Source organism: Xiphophorus hellerii, chromosome 4, assembly GCF_003331165.1.
Source record: "Xiphophorus hellerii strain 12219 chromosome 4, Xiphophorus_hellerii-4.1, whole genome shotgun sequence".
Lineage (NCBI taxonomy): Eukaryota > Metazoa > Chordata > Actinopteri > Cyprinodontiformes > Poeciliidae > Xiphophorus > Xiphophorus hellerii.
Genome location: NC_045675.1, coordinates 24,586,228 through 24,605,992, shown reverse-complemented (window position 1 = coordinate 24,605,992; position 19,765 = coordinate 24,586,228). Strand labels below are relative to the sequence as shown.

General features: G+C 41.6%; 2 protein-coding genes across 2 annotated transcripts in view; one reads left to right on the top strand and one right to left on the bottom strand.

The window, feature by feature from the left end:
* Positions 1 to 16,111, top strand: part of fbn1 (fibrillin 1) — a 68,651-nt gene extending 52,540 nt beyond the window's left edge. The window contains exons 47-66 of the mRNA XM_032560027.1: positions 96 to 212; positions 298 to 423; positions 514 to 633; positions 1,332 to 1,457; positions 4,224 to 4,376; positions 4,485 to 4,547; positions 4,644 to 4,763; positions 4,870 to 4,989; positions 5,064 to 5,186; positions 5,674 to 5,805; positions 6,703 to 6,828; positions 7,305 to 7,511; positions 7,600 to 7,725; positions 7,945 to 8,067; positions 8,526 to 8,642; positions 11,607 to 11,735; positions 11,821 to 11,940; positions 12,476 to 12,707; positions 12,786 to 12,969; positions 13,922 to 16,111. Coding sequence (XP_032415918.1) covers positions 96 to 212; positions 298 to 423; positions 514 to 633; positions 1,332 to 1,457; positions 4,224 to 4,376; positions 4,485 to 4,547; positions 4,644 to 4,763; positions 4,870 to 4,989; positions 5,064 to 5,186; positions 5,674 to 5,805; positions 6,703 to 6,828; positions 7,305 to 7,511; positions 7,600 to 7,725; positions 7,945 to 8,067; positions 8,526 to 8,642; positions 11,607 to 11,735; positions 11,821 to 11,940; positions 12,476 to 12,707; positions 12,786 to 12,969; positions 13,922 to 14,308 — 2,951 coding nt within the window. The 3' untranslated portion in view covers positions 14,309 to 16,111. The remainder of the gene's footprint in view (positions 1 to 95; positions 213 to 297; positions 424 to 513; positions 634 to 1,331; positions 1,458 to 4,223; positions 4,377 to 4,484; positions 4,548 to 4,643; positions 4,764 to 4,869; positions 4,990 to 5,063; positions 5,187 to 5,673; positions 5,806 to 6,702; positions 6,829 to 7,304; positions 7,512 to 7,599; positions 7,726 to 7,944; positions 8,068 to 8,525; positions 8,643 to 11,606; positions 11,736 to 11,820; positions 11,941 to 12,475; positions 12,708 to 12,785; positions 12,970 to 13,921) is intronic.
* On the bottom strand, positions 15,808 to 18,572 carry dut (deoxyuridine triphosphatase). The gene is made up of 7 exons (XM_032560028.1): positions 18,355 to 18,572; positions 17,565 to 17,712; positions 17,240 to 17,331; positions 17,107 to 17,151; positions 16,939 to 17,013; positions 16,299 to 16,369; positions 15,808 to 15,954 (listed from the first exon to the last, which is right to left on the bottom strand). Exons 1-7 carry the CDS (start codon positions 18,467 to 18,469, stop codon positions 15,898 to 15,900), a joined length of 603 nt encoding a protein of 200 aa, XP_032415919.1. The 5' UTR covers positions 18,470 to 18,572; the 3' UTR covers positions 15,808 to 15,897.
* Positions 18,573 to 19,765: the final 1,193 nt, after the last annotated feature.

The following is a 19,765-nucleotide window of genomic DNA, read 5'->3' as shown; positions in this document are numbered from 1 at the left end:
TATTTTATTTTTCTTCCTCTTTTGCGCTTGTTGTTCAGGTTTTGTCTTCATTGAAGTGAGAAACGTAAATGTTGTTTGTGATCAAACCTTGTCAGACATGGACGAGTGCGAGAGGCAGCCCTGTGGCAACGGGACCTGTAAGAACACGGTGGGCTCCTACAACTGCCTGTGCTACATCGGCTTTCAGAACTCGCACAACGGCGACTGCATAGGTGGGCGCTGCCGGTCACTTTAGCGAGGATAACAGAAAAGCTCAGAGTCGGTGCATTCTCTGACACGTCCCTGTGTTTTGATCAGACATCGATGAGTGCTCCACGCAGAGGGGCTTGTGTCGAAACGGGCAGTGCTTGAACTCGGTGGGAAGCTTCTTTTGTGTGTGCAACGACGGCTATGAGATCACATCAGACGGCAGACTCTGTACAGGTAATAACCTTTATCTTTTTCTTGTGTTACTAAACGCAGCTTTCGTTAGTTTTACTTATTTCTCTTTGAAATATCTTGCTTTTTTCCCAGACATCAATGAATGTGCAGTGAATCCCAGGACTTGTGGGCTGGGAACTTGTCACAATATGGACGGCAGCTACAGGTGTATTTGCCCACCTGGCTACTATCTCCACGAGGAAACATGTGAAGGTACAGGAAGCTATAGGGACCTTGAACACAAATAACAGCAGGAATCTGCGTAGTATAAAAAAGCATACACACACGCATCCACGCCCACACATACAAAGCGATAATTTTCACATGAACAAATTTGATCTTAGACCAATTCTGCTTACCAGTGAAAATGTCCCCTTTGAGTAGACCTGAGCCAGAACACATGTATTGTTTATGCAGTGGCTCTGATGAATGGATATTCAGCAGACCCAAACGCATTCCTGCTTCTTGCCTTGTTCTTGAAAGCGGGGAAGAACTGCAATGACTTCTCTGCAGCACCAGGAGTTTATATATATACAGTATATACATATATATATAAAGCATTTAATTTTTTATTTAACTTCTTTTGACTAAATCTGCAAACAAACACCATTTTGTTGGTTGTAATATGTAATCATATTACAAATAAACATGGTCTCAGCAAAACAGTTAAAAAGTGAATAAATGCAAACCAAATTGCCAGTATGGAGAAAATAAATAAAAGAATGAAAACACAAAGAAAACAATAGTAGAATAAAATAATATCAATACATATTTAGCTGTTGATTTTGCCAATTTCAATCCTACAAATGTTTGTGACATCGAATCATTCCTAAATAAATGTAATCCAAATGTGTTTTCAAAGTTTTACTTTCTAAGCACTGTGGCTGATGACATTCCTAATCCTTTGTCAGACATTGATGAGTGCGTCCAGACTCCTGAGAACTGCATGTTTGGAAAATGCACCAACTTCGAGGGAAGCTTCACCTGCGAGTGCCCCGAGGGTTTCCAGCTCTCTGCGTCGGGACGCAGATGCTTAGGTGAGCGCAAGTGGATGAAAAGAGAAACTGTGATGCTACTGCATGCATCTGCTTCACGGGACAAGGTTGGGAAGCTCTCAGCAGAGAGATGAAGTAAAGTTTTCTGGCTGTTTCATGACAGCTTACTCTGTTCCAGCTGGTTCTGCTGCCTCAGCCTCGACCAGACCAAGGGTGGCTCTGAGCAGATCAATTTTCCATTTCCTCACTTGCATGCATGCAGGGGTGTGTGTGGGCATGCGTGTGTGTGTGTGTGTGTGTGCCTTTACACATACTTGGTGTGCGCTCTTAGGCTGGGTGGGGTTGTGCTGAGTTCTCTATAAGGGAGTTCCCTCTCCAAACACTGAAGTGATGACTTCATCAGTTTACAGCTTGCGTTCCACTTCTCTCTACGGTTTTAGAAAGTGCTAAAATTTGAAGCCTAAGTCTGGCTGTCAGAGAAAATGTGTTTCTGTTAATAACGACAGGGAGGCATTTGCTAAGATCACAGAGATTTATAAAGTTTATGGTAAATTTTATATCATATACTTAATTTTCTGAGGTCTTTTTTTAAAATGTTTTTCCTGAACCAGTGTTCTAATGGGGTTAGCTCCACTTCAGTGAACTTCAACCACAGCTGTGCATGAAATATTCTTGTGATTTTAATTTGTGTAAATATGTCAATCTCTGCATTTAGACTAGGGGAAAACGAATATGTTGACATTTCAAGTGGCATGCTCAAAACTATTTTCTTCTGGAAAAGATGGTGAAATCCTTTTTTATTTCCTCAGATTTTCATTTTTAAGAGTCAGTCATCCTCACTGTTATTTATCTCCATATATTCAGTTTGTAAAGAAGAAAATTAGGTAGTACGTCACCATCTCTGATGTCAAACAAACTGGTATGTGCTCAACTTTTACTGACTGTGTTTAATATGTTTTCATTTACTTCTAGTCAAGGTTTTTCCAAGCTCTCGTTTATTTCAAAACCTCATTTTGAGCTTTTTATTTATTTTTACTCTTTAAGAGGTTGTTCTTGCTTCTGATTTTTTTTTACAAAACTGTCTTGTCGACATTTTTGTTTGCCACATCGTCATAAAGCTCCATCAGTCTCCCCAAAGGAATGGCTGAAAAATCACGGCTATGGCGAAAAGAAACATGACACTATTGAACATTTTTCTCACAGCACCAGGTGTTCATGTTTGTGGTCTTTGCCTCTGAGCCAGGTGTGTGTGTGTGTGCATGCGCACGGGCGTGGGGGTGTGTGTGCGTGTGTGTGAAGAAAGCTTATTTGTGTTGAGTTCAGTGAAGGCCAGAGATTGCAGGAGGGCACTGCCATGTGCTTCTCATTACAAGAAAGTCGCTGCTTAGTCAAAGAGGAACAAGAAAAACACACAACTCTGTGCATGGAATTGTGCAGTTTATGTTCTTGAGGGGGAAAAAATTAAAACATATTTGATTTATTAAGGAAAAACACTAACTTCTTTTAATACACGTTATGAGAAAAACAAGACCATTATCATTAGGGCTTCAATTGAATGTTCGGTGTACACAGTTAAACAATGGCCTTCTGTTTGGTCCCCGCAGCATGACTATTACCATACTTCTAAGACCTAACAGAAGTTTTCCGAATTAAACTCAGCTCAGTTTATTTATAGAGTGGTAATTGACAACAAATGTCACCTCAACACACTTTATCCATCTGTGTCGTATCCAGTCGTGTTGAATTCAGTTCAGTCCAAATTCTGTTTGGATCAATCCAGTTTAGTACAATTCATTCAAACTACATGGTCCGATTCGGACCCAGTTGAAGTTCTTGCTGAAATGGGGCACTGGGTGAGACCAAGAAGTCTCAAAAAAGTTCTTTTTTTGTAGTTAGAATAAAAAAAATTTAATCTGGAGCATTATGAAGTATTCTTATGAAGTGTAAAATGCTCTGCTCTAAATACATCCACTTCAATTCAACTTGAAATAAAATTCAATTTATTTTAGTTAAAGTTCGCCTGGTTGATGGCAGCATTAGCTCATCCATTGCTGCTTCCTCTATCTAGGAAAAGTTTCCCAGCTCACTTTTGACTGTCTTGCAAAGAATTTACATACTGAGAAGTTTGCATTAATCCAACCAATGCAGTGTTTCAGAAATGAAAAATTTGCATTTACCTGTACAAATTGCTCACGGGTATTAGTAGTTTGGGAAAAAAAAAAGAAGTGATGCAAAGAAGTGAAGAATCGACAGTAAAGCTGGACCAATGTATTCACTGGCTTTCTGTCCCCGTCAGCCTCCTCTTGTTTTAGAGATCGCCTTTGAATCTGAAACAAATGATGTTTTTGGAGGGCTTATGAAGAAGGTGATGGGTTAGATGGAGATTTCTGTCTGTTTCAGTGATTGTGGGGGGAAAAAAAGGTCCACCTCCCCGTAAGTTTAACAGCTTCTCTGAAAAACAATGGTCTCCCCTCCTCCTCCCTCCTGGTTTGTCACCACACTCTTATTGTTTCACACATAAGTTACATATATTTCACTGACATATTTATAAAAAAAAACAGCTACATAATGTGTGCAAGCTGCATTTAACTGGTTCAAGGACCAGATGGAGCCATAATATGTTGTTTTTATCTTCTAATACCTAAAACTTCAGATGTGGTATGAGATAGCTTTACATTTAGGAACGAACTCCCATAAATTTATGAAACAAATGTTTTTCTAAATTCCTGTAGAACTTTGTAAAGCAGAATCAGTAGACTTCCTTTCTGTCTGCTACATTTGTTCTCTTTTGTGGGTTTTGACCCTCAGATATCCGTGTGAACTACTGCTACACCAAGTTTGAAAATGGACGCTGCCTGGCACCGAAGGCTCTGAACACAACCAAGGCGGAATGCTGCTGCACTTTCATGCCTGGCCAAGGATGGGGAAGTCCCTGTGAGATCTGCCCCAGGAAAGATGAGGGTGAATATCCTTCCTGACACACATACAAAATCAGCAAAGCATACAAATGTTGGAAAATGGCACAGATATTATCTTTAATTTGTGACTTTTCCTATTTCTTATTCGCAGATGCCTATCGTGTTCTGTGTCCTAACGAGGGATATAAGCGGGGACCAGATGATAGCCCTAAAGGTTTATGACCATAATCTAAACAAAAGCGTTTCATCTGCTCTATATTTCTTGCATGTGATGAAGTTGTGCTGATTTATTTATTCATTTTAATTCCAGATATCGACGAATGCCTCAACGACCCATGCATTAACGGTCAGTGCATCAACACAGACGGATCCTTCCGCTGTGAATGTCCAATGGGATACAGCCTTGATATCAGCGGAGTCACATGTGAAGGTAAGTTTATTTGGTTTCACAGTGTCGGCATGTAACCCAATCTTATTTACTTGTCTCATTCCCTCGTTCCTGTAAGCCAAGGTTTAATCAACTCCCTTTGATGCAGATACAAACGAGTGCGAAATCGGAAATCCATGCGGCAACGGCACGTGTACTAACGTCGTCGGCGGGTTTGAGTGTGCGTGCGATGACGGCTTCGAGCCCGGGCCGATGATGACCTGTGAAGGTATGAGAGTTGGCTCCTGAAAGTCCATCCTCTGTCCCACAGTCTTGACAATTGACTTTTTCTTGATTCCTTAGACATCAACGAGTGTTCCCAGAATCCTCTGCTGTGTGCGTTCCGCTGTGTTAACGTGATCGGCTCCTACGAGTGCAAATGTCCCACTGGTTACGTCCTGCGCGAGGACAGGAGGATGTGTAAAGGTGCCTCAATGAAACCACTCAGTCTCACCGTTTTTTTCGTATGTGGTCTATTTACTAGGTCATGTAGTGTTGGTCGGAAACTTTCTGTGCCCCTCAGACATAGCGGCCCCACCTATAAAGTTGCATAACTTGTTATCTAAGCGAGATCCTCAGTGAATCTCTGTCTGGGATGAACTTAAAACAGTCTGACAACTGCAACCAGTCAAGTCCCTGTTTATACTTCCACTCTCTAAAATAGCTTAGGTACCATAGCAACAGATGTATTTGTAGAGAAGCACTGAAACAGGAGGAGCCCATCAGCAATCGTAACATCACTGTTTAGAGTAAAACTTCAAACAGATTGTTAAATCTGCAACTTCATGCCTGCTGATGCAGAAGACCTCAGAGTTGGAGTATGTTGAGGATTATCTTAGTAAGGCCACTGATAAAGTTCCTATAAAAACACTCTGCTTCTTCTTCTGACTAACCTTGTTGTCTGACTTTCCAGACCAAAACGAGTGTGAAGATGGTATAGATGACTGTTCCAGCAGAGGAATGACTTGCAAGAATCTGATTGGTACATACATGTGCATCTGTGCACCAGGATACACGCGGCCGCCTAATGGAGATGGATGCATGGGTAAATATTACACGGCTCTGGCTTTGCTTTCACTGACATTATCATGATTTTCTAGTTTCGGACATGGATAAAAAATAAACATATGTGCAGTTTTTAACATAATCCTGTCTCTTTGGGACTGTTCAACTAAATTTACTCTTACAAAGATTGGCGACCAGATTACAAGAACTTGAAAACAAAATCTTAAGAGAAATATCTCTACACACCTGCCCAAACATTTAACAGAAAAAAACAACATATGTTCGTTGTTCACTTCAATTCTTTTCAGTTTATTTAAAAAGCTCCCATTCAGATCAATCCAATGTCAAAGAGCTTCCAATTTATATCTTGTTTTGTTTGGTCAAATTTCAGTCGAAATCTATCCAATTCATTCCAGTTCTTTGCATTCACATCGTCACTGTGGAGAGGAACCACTCCCTTTTAACAAGAAGAAAAGTTTAGGCTCAGTAGGAGAAGCCATAGGTTTGAGAAGGCAGAATAAACAAAGAATAAAGTGATTCACCAGAAGTACTTCCTTTAGAAAAAAAAAGAGAACACATACTGTAGCTAATGTCAGCGATAGTGCCGTCAAAAACTGAGCCGGTGAGTACTCCCGATGTGAAAGGAAAACAATGATAAATGCAGCAATAGCTTTTGAGATGACTCATTAAGAAAGGAGATAAAGCGAAATACAGGAACAGTGGGTCAACTGTAACTTTTATGGAAGTCTGATCTAATCCAAGCATATTGAAAGAACACTAAAGACTTTCTTTGGCAGTGCAGTGTGTTGTGACAGCTTTACCCCCAGAACCTGGAATAATAATAATAAAAATCTTATCTTAGCACACTAAATTAAGTAAACGTGACAACACAGCACCAACACATAATTTCTGCCTTTTGTTGTGGTTTTTGTCTTAGACCTCAATGAGTGTTCGGCTAAACCAGGAATCTGTAAGAACGGCCGCTGTGAGAACACGGTTGGAAGCTACCGCTGCAGATGTGACCAAGGATTCGTTGCTAACCCCACACAGACAGAATGTATCGGTATGTAGTTGTTAATCCACTGTGCATGCCTTGTTAACCCTCATTGTCTTAATTTAATTGGAGTTTCACTTCATTGTTTGGACGATGCTCAGACAGAGACGCTGCTCTTACTTGTTACATCGTTGAGTGTTCTTGAAATGGCTATGCTGTCTTCGTGGTCAGTGGGGCCTTTTTTCCTCTGTCTGCTTCTATCCAGACAGAGACAAGGAAAAGCTCTCCTACCTTGTCTGAATATGCACGTCTGGGCAGCTGTACCATGTTAAGCTTGGTGAGAAAAGCTCCTGAGGGACATTTTAAATCTCATGTCTGTGTAGCTATCTTTCTCCTCACAGACAGCAGTGATAGAGGCGTGTGGGTTATCTATCTATGTCTGGCGTGTGAAGTCAGGTCCCGTCTGGGTGGTATCGTCTGCTTTCCACAGGCTCTGCTGGTCTCTCCCTCATGTTTCCGTCCTCCTTGCCTCTCTCCTTGTTCAGATAACCGCGAAGGCTTCTGTTTCACCGAAGTTCTGACCACGCTGTGTCAGATGAGTTCTAGTAACAGGAACCTGGTGACCAAGTCGGAGTGCTGCTGCGATGGAGGTAGAGGCTGGGGAACCACCTGTGAGCTCTGCCCCCTGCCTGCCACCACCCAGTACAAGAAGATGTGTCCACTTGGACCTGGGTTCACCACTGATGGCAGAGGTATTCCAAATTCAAGAGTTTTGCACATTACTCCCATATCTGAGCTTCATAAACTTCTGTGGGGTAAACCTTTCTTGTTTCCTTCCAGACATTGATGAGTGTCGTGTGATGGGAAACCTTTGCAAGAACGGTCGGTGCCTCAACACTTTGGGCTCCTACAACTGCGTCTGCAAACCTGGATACACCACTGACATCACTGGCACACAGTGCGTGGGTAAGCATGACCTGCACTCCAATTGTTTAATCCTTACACACTCCGTTCCTTCCTCTTGTTCTTGTTTCTGCTGTCCAGTGAAGAGTTGAAACTCTGTTGGTGAAGTTCTCCCAACCCAGATCTGCCGGTCTCCATATGCCCCATTATGGGGTTGCTAGCGGCAGCATTCAAACTCTTCTGCCTTTTTGTTTTACTCTGTTTTTTTTGCTCACGGTTTAGATGTGGATGAGTGCATACAGGCACCTAAGCCTTGTAACTTCATCTGTAAGAACACAGAGGGAGGCTACCTCTGCTCCTGCCCCCGAGGATACGCCCTGCAGGAAGACGGAAAGAGCTGCAGAGGTGATACATAAAACATGAATGCACGTACAGTGAAACACAACCCCGAAATATTCAAAGAACCCTTCCATGATTTAGCTTCCAGGTTAGAGCAGCTGTAGTGGGTGTGCATGTGTGTGTTCAGGAACTGTGATGCAGTGCATCCGCCTGTGTCTCTGTTTATCGAGCTTTTTCACAAGTCTAAACAAGTGTATTCATGCTGTCCCTTTTTGAGGGCCTCTTTCATCTTTATTTACTGAAGCTTTAGTCCTCCCCCCTCAGCAGTATCCCTCTGTGTGTCCGGTGTCTGCTGCCTTTGCAGTTCATTTGTAGGCCAAAAGCTGTACAAGCACAGCGATTTAGTTCAGAAAGGAGCGTGCAAGTCTTTTCACTGTATCTTAAGCACATTAGTTCAACATCTGAGCAGTTTTGAATTATCTTGAAAAGCAAATGCTTCATCCTGTTGAACCTCACACTTTCAGATCTGGATGAGTGCTCAACCAAACAGCATAATTGTCAGTTCCTGTGTGTTAACACCATTGGCGGCTTCTCGTGCAAGTGTCCCCCTGGCTTCACCCAGCACCACACTGCCTGCATTGGTAAGTATTACCTCATCATCCACCTGCATTTTAATAATATGCATGTCTTTGTTTGTAACATGGCAATGAAAACCTTAACTAAAGGTAGTTCAGTGTCACTGTATTTCCTGGTCTTGGTCTAACTTGAGACTAAGACCAGACCAAGATTTTGAGTGAGACGAAACAAAGACCAAGATCAAACCAATGACAGGGTTTTCCACCAGCACAGTCCAAAGCTCGAGCCAGTTCCCGAATGTGATTCTGAACCAGTGTCCTGTGTTTTCAATGGAAGAATGAGATTCTTGAGTGCCAAATCTGGTTCAACCATCGTTTTCAGCGCAAGCCATGACATCACTGCTGCATCACTCATGGGCCGGTTTAACTCTACACAAAGAAACAACAATCACTGTGGAAAACATGGTCTGCTCAGGAAGTCCACCAGTTGGTTATATTCTGGGCTTGTCCAGTGTTTCAGAATAAACCCAAGTCAAGCACCCAGAATGAGAAGCTATATGCTGAGCTGGTTCAACAGATGGAAAATGCAGGATTTTCCTACCTTTTTAAACAAAGAAGTAGCACTTGAAGGGCGTCAAGGTCCGCCATCTTGCTACTACCCTTTTCTTGTACGGCCCTTCTGTGTTGTGTAGAAAAAAATATATATCTATAACTTTTTTTTTTACTCTGAGTATGTAGCAGCTTGCATTACCTCATATCAAAACTAGCACAGGGAACCCTCAGTTGGGACATCAGGAATGACCTCAACAAGGCCTCATAGAAGATGTTGAGGTCTGAGAATGTACAAGTAATGAGGTTAGAAAAATATGGGTGTGACATGAATAATAAAAATTATTTCTTGATAGAATTGCAACCTTAAGAACCAAAAGGGTCTTTCATGTGAAAGCTCTTCAGTGGACACCTCTGAAATCTCGACCAGCTGTTAAAACATTGAGATTGCTCTTTTGACTCATGTGTTCAAATGTTTGTTCATTCAACTGAAAATTGTTAAGCCCGTTGAATAAAACAAAGCATTCAGGTTCAATTAGAAATTTTTTTTATCAAAAGTCTAAAAAAATATTGTTTCTTTGCAACCTTATATTAGCATTGATGGAGCGGTTCGCAGCCGAGTGTGAAGCGGCCGGGATGGGGATCAGTGCCTCCAAATCCGAGGCCATGGTCTTGAGCCGGAAAAGGGTAGAGTGCCTTCTCCGGGTCAGGGGGGGTGTCCTGCCCCAAGTGGAGGAGTTTAAGTATCTCGGGATCTTGTTCACGAATGGGGGAAGAAGGGAGCGGGAGATCGACAGGCGGATTGGCGCAGCGTCTGCTGTCAAGCGGGCGCTGTACCGGTCCGTCGTGGTGAAGAGAGAGCTGAGCCAAAAAGCGAAGCTCTCGATTTACCGGTCGATCTACGTTCCCACCCTCATCTATGGTCATGAGCTTTGGGTCATGACCGAAAGAACGAGATCGCGGATACAAGCGGCCGAAATGGGTTTTCTCCGTAGGGTGGCTGGGCTCTCCCTTAGAGATAGGGTGAGAAGCTCAGTCATCCGGGAGGGACTCAGAGTAGAGCCGCTGCTCCTTCACATCGAGAGGAGCCAGTTGAGGTGGCTCGGGCATCTGGTCAGGATGCCTCCTGGACGCCTCCCTGGTGAGGTGTTCCGGGCACGTCCCACCGGGAGGAGGCCCCGGGGAAGACCCAGGACACGCTGGAGGGACTATGTCTCTCGGCTGGCCTGGGAACGCCTCGGGATTCCCCCGGAGGAGCTAGAAGAAGTGGCTGGGGAGAGGGAAGTCTGGGCCTCCCTTCTGAAGCTGCTACCCCCGCGACCCGACCTCGGATAAGCGGAAGAAGATGGATGGATGGATGGATGGATGGATGGATGGAATTTTCACACCGTCAAATTGATCAGATCCAGAACTGTAACGAAGAAAGCATGTTATATTTCAATTCTTGTGTTATACCTATGCAGACACAAAAAAATGACGTGATCTTTACCCGATACCAAAATTATTTAAAACTTTTCCATCTTCAGAACAATATTAGAACCTGGTCAGTTTTATTGAGGCTTCATGCCAAGAACTGACTGAATTTCACATAATATTCTGTGGACCTTAGTTTGCCGAAGTATTCATGTTGATCACCTTCTTGAAATACATATTCCGTACTGATTTATAAGCATATTTTAAGATAAAACCAGATATTTTCATATGCTCTATTAGGCTACATACAGCCTAATACATATGAAACAAGTAAATATGGTACGTGTTACCATATTTATCCTATTTTCTAAATGCTAAAATGATAAGTGAAACAATTTGTTTGGACTGTCTTCAAATCCAGAATTTTACATACATTTCCCTAGCATTTTGTAGAATCAACCTTCAGATTATATGGCTTGTGTCAGATGTTTTGAGTCTTCGTCCACAACCATCTAACCCTAGTTTATTGGATTCTTGTCCATTCCTACTGAGAGAACTGATGTAACTAAATCAGGTTTATTGGCCGCCTTATTCACACGCACCTCTTCAGTTCTGCCCACTAATTTTCTATGGAATTGGGATCTGGAGTTTATAATGGCCAGTCCAAAACATGGACCAATTGTCCTTAGGGTAAATGTCCATTTGGAAGACACATCTGTGTCCAATATTGAACTTACTGACAGATGTCTTGATCTGTTGCTTCAATATTTCTGCATAATGTTTTTCTTTGTGATGCCATATTTAGTTAAATACACCAGTTGAATGAATGAAAGTATGAATTCACACTTTTAGTCATGTGGATATTGAATCCAGGCAATACCTACACTAGCATTGCATACATAAAACTGTAAAAGTTTTATCTGAATTCATATCAGACAGAAAGGAGAAAAAAAAGGATTTAGTGTCTTTTTAAACAGTGAACACAGCGCATGGTTTCAGCTGTAAATCCAGGTCACAATCATCTTCCCGTTCGCTCCCCTGCCTGAACCTCCTCTTCCCTCTGCACAGACAACAACGAATGTTCAACTGACCCAAATCTGTGCGGTTCCAACGGGGTCTGCCAGAACTCTCCGGGTAGCTTCAATTGTGACTGCCAGCGGGGATACTCATTAGATCCCAGTGGACAGAGCTGCGAAGGTCTGAAAAACAAAAGAGCAATCGATGGACTGGTAACAGAAATGAAACACTTACAGTCATGGTGATTTGTGCTGGTCTCTGGCAGACATGGACGAGTGCGACGGAAACCACAGGTGTCAGCATGGCTGTCAGAACCTAGTGGGTGGATACAGGTGCAGCTGTCCCCAAGGTTACCTGCAGCACTACCAGTGGAACCAGTGTGTTGGTGAGCACTGTTTTTTTTTTGTTTTTTTTTAAATGGCAACATAAAAACCTTTTGTGACACAGGATGATGTAGTTGCTAAAATATCAAACAGAGGCTGCGTTTTAAGAATGAGCTGTTCAAATGTGTTCAGTGTCACGAGAAATGTAAAAACATTTCTTACTGCCTTCTTGTTATTTTTGCTTAAAATCTTTTATGACTTAAATAGTAAATGACCTGTAAGTGTATATCACTTTATCTAGTCCAGACGACCCAAAGCGCTTTAAAATACATTGTCATTCACCTATTTAAACGTTGACAAAATAATATTCTAAAACAACTCATTAAGCTAAAAATTGTTGCCCCAGATAGAAATAATAAAACCAAAACTGAATCACGAGATTTTCCACCACTAGCCAGGCCCCTGTTTCTAGTTTAGGTCTCTCTACATATTGACGAGATTTAGAACAGATTTTCCCAGCATTGTTTGTGTCCTTTCACTGGAATGACCTCCCCCCCCCCATGTTTGTTTGCTTCCCACCAACTTCCTGTGACCCAGATGAGAATGAGTGTCTGAACAGCCAGATCTGTGGGGGAGCGTCATGCCACAACACCCTGGGGAGCTTCCGCTGCCTCTGTCCCACCGGCTTCAACTACGAGCAGTCCACCGGAGGCTGCACAGACATCAACGAGTGCTCCACCAGCCACAACCCGTGCAAGTTTGGCTGCTCTAACACAGACGGGGGCTACCTCTGTGGATGCCCGCCCGGATACTACCGCGCTGGACAAGGGTACATTTGAGACATTCGAAAAAATAAAAAGCGGCCACTGTGTTTTCGGTTTGACTGATTGCTTTGATTCTGCTCCAGGCACTGTGTCACAGGTCTTGGCTTCACGAGTGGCAGTGTGAGTGGTGGACAGGGAGGTGAGGAGGATGACAACTCACTCTCTCCAGAAGCCTGCTATGAGTGTAAGATAAACGGGTACCCGAAGAAAGGACGCAAACGCCGCAGTGTCAACTCGACACACGATAGTGCTGGGGAAGACATGCAGGTAATTTGTTTGAAAGACTGGAAAACTTGAGAAACATATTAGTTCAAAAACTTCGACTGTGGCAGCATGCTTGATCTAGTGTTGGTAGTCTGTCAATTGTCGAATTCAGTTTGTGTCTAGAAGTATAAAAAAGCCCTTTCAAGGTTGATTTGGGTGCTCAAAATATACATTTCTGACACATCATCGGTTCGAACTTCGAATTTGTATTCATATGCTGTTAAGATGAATGAAGGACTTTTTATTTAGACACATCTTAAACATGGATGATAAGGAGAGATGCGTTCTTGTAAATTCACACATATCTAGCATGATGTGAGCAAACAAGAAACCAGAAAATCTAAAGTACCTTGTAAAAGCACCATTCTGTTAAAAGTATTTTGTCACAATTCAACCACAAACTTTAGTGCTCCAGTTGTACTTTAGAGATGCTGCCCTGCTGGAACAGGAACCTTAACTCCTTATGTTTTTTGCTGTCTCTAACAGGCTTGTCTTGTGTTTGCTCAATCCATCTTTCCATCAGATCTGACCAAATCTGATGGAAAGATGGATTTGGTCAAATCTATCTCTTTTTGAAAACATGTCCCTGTTTTAAAAAAAAAAGAAAGGAGCATCTACACCGTACAAATACTGCCAACACCATGAATAGGGAAGGTGGTGCAGGGTGAGGTGGATATTTTATTTTTATATTACTGCATCACCTGTGTGTTTCAAATTCAAGTTGGCATCACTGAAGACCACAATAAAAGGGTTGGACTGCAATGCTAAGTGATTTAACAATTAGCTAAATGATTAATGAGGACATCTCTCAGCATTTAACCAAATCTCATTAAATATATTACAAATGAGCATAAAATCATGTTGGTGCATGACTGAAATGTGCAGCGTGTGACCTGACTGTAGAATTAGTTCTGTTGAAAAGTGAACTTCACAAAGTATTATTTTAATTCTTCAGCTCACTGAGGATAACACAGTAAGCCTGGCCAGCATGGACATCGAAAACACGCTCCAGTTGCACCTGAACGTCAGCGACCTCAGCAACCGCGAGCACATCCTGGAGTTCACCCCGGCCTTGTCCACGCTCAGCGACCACGTGCGCTACAGCATCGACAACGGGAACGAAGAAGGTCTCTTCAAAATCAACCAGAGGGACGGAGTCAGCTACCTGCATTTGAGTAAGAAGAAGGTCCTCCCGCCGGGGGCGTACGACCTTCAAATCAGCAGCGTCCCTCTGTTCAGGAAGAAAGAGCTGGCCGAGCTGGAGGACCAACATGATAAAGACTACCTCACAGGACAGCTGGGAGATGTACTGAAGATGAGGGTGCAGCTCATCCTCCATTAACCATCACCAGACTGAGAGGGGCAGATGTTGCTGGCAGCTGCTGATCCAGCGTCATGCTCACGCTGCCTTAAAGGCCAAACAATTGAGACTCTGAATAAGTAGCCAGGGGCAACTAGGGGCTCGCCACCAAAGAGACAAAGTGGGAAGGGGGGATTACGACACCATTTGATCACCAAAGATGATTCTACATATCATAGATCCAGGTTCTATGAAAGGAATAGCAGCTAAGTGAGGAAATGTTTGCTTGAAGTCTAAGGAAACATATCTCCAGCTGTGTTTAGAGCACTATCGAGAGTGTGAATAGGTTTTTATTTTACTGTTAAATGTCATATGATATGTGGAATCAGATGCCACTTGGAGGGGCGTGTGGGCTGCAGAAAGCTATTTTATTAACTCAACTTGGTCGAAAGAGAAGAATGGGTTGAGTCACAATAGTCTATCAATTTATTTCATCCCCTTAAGAAGTTAAGGAATGTTTTCTTCCCCAGACGCTGAAAGATGAAAACGGTTGAAAAAAAAACGTTTAGGAGAGGGAAGGAACCCACTGTGGACTATTGAGATGTAACCACATCTGAGCTTGAATGAATCCTACTGCCTATTTAAACTCTGCTTTCCCATCTTTCCCACTGATCCAATAATCCATATCCGTATTGGTGCTAACAACACATCTACAGACTTCTGAATGCACTGCACTACAAACCCAAAACCTTAGTAGTCAAATACGATCCCGACGGTCATTCTGAAGATTCCGTGTCCTTGCCGCTGCAACAACTAAGTCTGTCCGCTCTCTTCTGTGTATGTAAATTGTGTTTATACTGTAATAATCAGTGCCACTTTTAATCTATAAAGCATTTGTAAACTATAGGAAGCCCCTGGATTAGAGGGGGTCATAATGGTGCTTATAATGACCAACTACTTCCTTTGTAAACAGTGTATACAGACATGCAGTACACACACACACACCACATTTGATGATGCCAAACCTGGGCCTTCATGATTATGCACTGAGGTCGCTGTGGCCACATGTTCTCTCACAAGTAAAATCAGTGCTGCATTGTTACAGACCAGCCTGTTCTCTGTTCACATCAGTGAGGGTTTAGCTGTAAATCCACACAATAAAAACATATTTTTTTGTGTATGCATGTGGTTTTATTTCCTCCTCCTCCTCTTTCATCCAGGTCAAAATAACAAGAAGTTACAACAGGCGAGCCACACCGCTCCTCCTCTTGCTCCAGTTGTTTGATCGAAGTTAGGAATGTTTTGGCCATTGTAAGTCAGATTAAGCCAAACAGCTGGATGTGATACACTGAGGTATCTCACACTTTCACCCCATGTTGGAGAAACGCTGCACTTGCAAAGGAATGTGATTTGAAGCACAAGTTTGAATTCTTGTCTACTACTGCCCCCATGTGGAGGTTTGGAAGACTTTCGCTTTGTGGAGGGCTATTGAATGAAACAATACGACTGCAATAAACTGAAATGAGTAAAAATACGTAATCTTTTCTGTATAAAAAAAGAACTTTATTAGCACCTAATTTTATTACCATAAAAGAACAACTTATTGCTAATACAGTAACATTATGGAGCCCTCAGTTGCGCCCAGTAGATCCAAAGCCTCCAGCACCACGAACAGTTTCATCGAGAGTCTGGGGAAAAAAATTGAGCAAATTAAACAAGCCGAATAAAAATTATTTAGCTTACTTATGTATATGTAGACAATTTGGAAATGTATGTGCAAGAATGTTTAAAAACCTAGAAAATTTCCTTGTAAAAGTGATGCTATTAAACAATTTCTGATCGATGCATAATAGCTCTGTTTTGTTTTTTTTCCACTGGAGGCACCATCAAGAAGCAAAGGGTTAAAACTGTAACCAGACTGAACATTCCCCTTACGTTTTCAGTTCATACCTTGCATTACTTCAAGTTTAGACTAACTGGAAACACCTGAAAGGCAGAGGTGTAAATGAAAGTCAAAATGGTCGCAGTTTACCTCTTCCTCCACCAGATCTGGGTAGCAGATTTTCTCACACACCAGCTGAGCAACTCTGTCGCCCTTTTTCACTGTGAAGAGCAACACTAATGATTAACTTGGACGACAGACAGGATGTCTTTTATGTCATTCTGCACAGTAAGCTCTGCACCTTGTCAATTTCCTGGTTGGTGGAAAAAAAACATTACCCTGAGATAAAACAAAGTTATTGTGTTGTTGGACATTTGGGCAATTACTTTACATAAACAGCATCCTTCTAGGGATAAAAACTTTTAGTACAGATGTGAATTAAGTGAAAGGCACAAATTAAATTAATTCAGTGACATGGGCAAAATGTTGACAATTTTAAAATTGAAAACATTTATTTGAAATAAAACTCGACATTCATTTTACATTACCTTTTAGAGAACACAACACACGCAAAGAACATTAAATTGAATTTACAAAAAGTGTGATTGAACATTCTAGCTTTTAGATCACATGGAAAAACTCACCACCAGGGGAAACATTTCAGGCTGTTGCCACTGTATTCCACCAGGGGGCATAAAATTCATTTGATCCAACAATGACATCAAGTGTCTGTCAATGAGGGGACCATTGATAGACCTTCCTATGCCTAAATACCAATGACAGAACTCACCTTCAAATGTTTCTTTGCCAAAGTTGAAGAGCACGACTCCTACATTACCCCGGTAATCTTCATCTACAACACCAGCTGTGAACACACACACACACACAAGCAGTCGAAATGCATAAATGCATGATCTGATTATGCGAATCAGAGGCACACATTTCTGCTCAGACTCACCACCAACATCAATGAAGTGTTTAGCTGCCAGTCCAGATCTTGGTGCTGAAAGGAAGAAATATCAAAGCTTGAATTCAAATGAGCCAAACAGGAAGTGTGACTGAGGAGCACAAGCTGCATGTCAGAAACTCACCAACTCTGCCGTAACAGCCATGAGGAACAGCAATCTGGATGTCTGTCTTCACAATCGCCTTATCCAGGGGACCAATGGAGTAATCATAAGCACTGTTGTGTCAAATGAAAAGCAATGCAGTTATCCTTAAAGAAAGCATTAAAACAGCTTCACACACGATTCAATACGTGACAGTGCAGAAAACTCTACAACAAATAAGATTTCTAGACACAGAAGACTGTCTATTCTGTTAAAGCAATGTACTATATCTAGAATTAAAATTAGCTGTAAAGAAAACAGAATAGCCCCACAGCAAAAAAGAAAAAAAAAGAAAAGGAAAACCAACCTGTAGAGATCATATCCTGCTGCTTTTGCAGAACCTCGTGTAGGTGTTGTTGCAAGATCCGAAAGTTTAGAAAATCTAAGCACGTATTTTTCATCTTCAGGCTTTGTTTCTGTTCTTGCTCTCTTGGATGGAGATACTGTGGACAAGTCTGTAACATCCAGGACAGGCATGATGGCAATGTGATCCCAGTATAGAACTGACAACAAGGTAATTAATTTAATCTGACTAAAACAACTACGTGTCTGCAAAATTAACGCTAAAAACTGCACCGTTATCGACTATGACCTGCTTCCCTAGTTCCTTTTTCCCGCTTTTTACAATTGCTCCACGTCACGTCTGCATACGTCACAAAACGGAAACAGAATCATACAACACAAAATGCTAACTTTTCACCTTTATTATCTCAAATAACCTGCTGTAATACAAAACCACATAGTCATAAATTGGGCAAGAAATAAAAATAAAAATATGGCTAAATCACAACGAAGCTTTGTTACCATAGCAACTATAAATGACGCTAACAAAGATTCTCGCGACAGTTGCAGGTATAAACAAACTAAACCTTAAAGCTACATTAGCTTTTTGAGTAAAACCAAGCCATTTAATTTGTACATTAAATAATTTGTAAATGTGCTTTACGTTAATGACATACTAGAATCAAACAAAGAAGGTGACGAACAGACTGTCTGAGCACAATATGTACTGTGACATTAGATTAAAACCAAAGCTTGTCAATTACAAAATGCTAGGTAGGCTAGCTAAGCTAACGCTGCGTTTCCATCTTGCTTGCCTTTGTTTTGAGAGAGCATCTGCGTGTGAAACTGTCTTTCAAAGAAACGCGGAGCAGTTTTGGACACCGATAAGCATCGCAGGAGGTCGTTGACTCTGACCTGTATTCCTTTCATTTTTGGTTCCCTGATAGCAGCTCACATCAGCTCAGATCCTGTTAGACGATTCATACTCCCTCCTACCTCTTTCCCTTCCAGCACGCAGCCAAAAGAGGCGTTTTGCATAGTAATGAGCAGAGACATAAAGCTCACTGACCTAAACGCGCTAAAATGCATAAATATTTGTGTCAGCTCACCGTGAATTTTTATTTTGGAGATATATCTATATATTTCCATGCACAACATTTTCTCTTATTCAATATGCGCACATGGCCAGTTCTATGTGAAATTGAACGTTTTCTTGCTTGAATAGAAAAGCCACATTTTCCATGGCTGTGTCTTAAAAGCACACCAGTTTTATTTTTATTTCCGGAGATTTTCAGATTTACTCCTATATTCTACTTCCAAGATGGAAAAATAGATGTACTCCTCGTAACATGTTGGTCTGTGTCATAATGAAAATGTATTTGCAGAGGTATATAGGCAGTTTTACAAAAATATATCTTGTGAAGTCCACACAGTATGCTATATTGAGATTTTATTTGACACATCAACACATGGCAGTGCACTCCTTGGAAGAAGCCGGTGGTCTGACACATGTCAACAAATCTGAAAAGTTTATGCTATTTTGCCATTCTTCTTTGCAAAGAAGCTCGAAATCAGTCAGATTGGATGGAGACAAATTCCTAATTGTATTTAGAATTGGGCATTCCATCTGCTTTAGATTTAAATCATTCAAGTTTTAGTTCCTGTCATAATGTCTCCTGCTGAAAGCAGAATGTCTGACCCATTCTCAATAATTTTGCACCCACTTTGGCTTCATCCATCTATCCTTCACCGACATGTGACATAATGAAGCACATCATGTTTATCAACACAGACAATTGTTTCCCTGTGGTGATGATGTGTTCAGTAATGTGCAGTGTTAGTTTTACATAATCTTTTCATTTTTTTAGATGACAGATCAACCGATAGAGTAAGATGTTCAAAGTTTGGCATATTGGTTTATAGCCACACACTCGTTCATAGGTTCACAGCTTTATCCCCGTCCTGTTTGCAGTGTTTCTTGGTCTTCATTGTTCTCAAAATTACCTCTGAGGCCTGCAAAACAGCTGGATTTAAACTGAAAACAAATTAAAGACAGATGGACTCCATTTACTATGTAGGTGACTTCTGAATACAATTAGATTTATTTTTTTTCCCCGTTTCTAATCTGTACACTACTGTGTGGTCATATTACATCAAATCCTGATAAGATGCACTTAACTTTGTGGTTTTTTGAAAGAATATGGGAAAATCATTTTGACATATAAT

Coding starts and splice junctions, on each gene's coding strand:
- dut (XM_032560028.1), bottom strand. CDS start 18,469: ATGAAAGGAATACAGGTCAGAGTCAACGACCTCCTGCGATGCTTATCG. Junction 17,014..17,106: donor ACACTTCATTGATGTTGGTG/GTGAGTCTGAGC, acceptor GTGTGTTCACAG/CTGGTGTTGTAGATGAAGAT. Junction 16,370..16,938: donor TGGCAAAGAAACATTTGAAG/GTGAGTTCTGTC, acceptor TGCTCTTCACAG/TGAAAAAGGGCGACAGAGTT.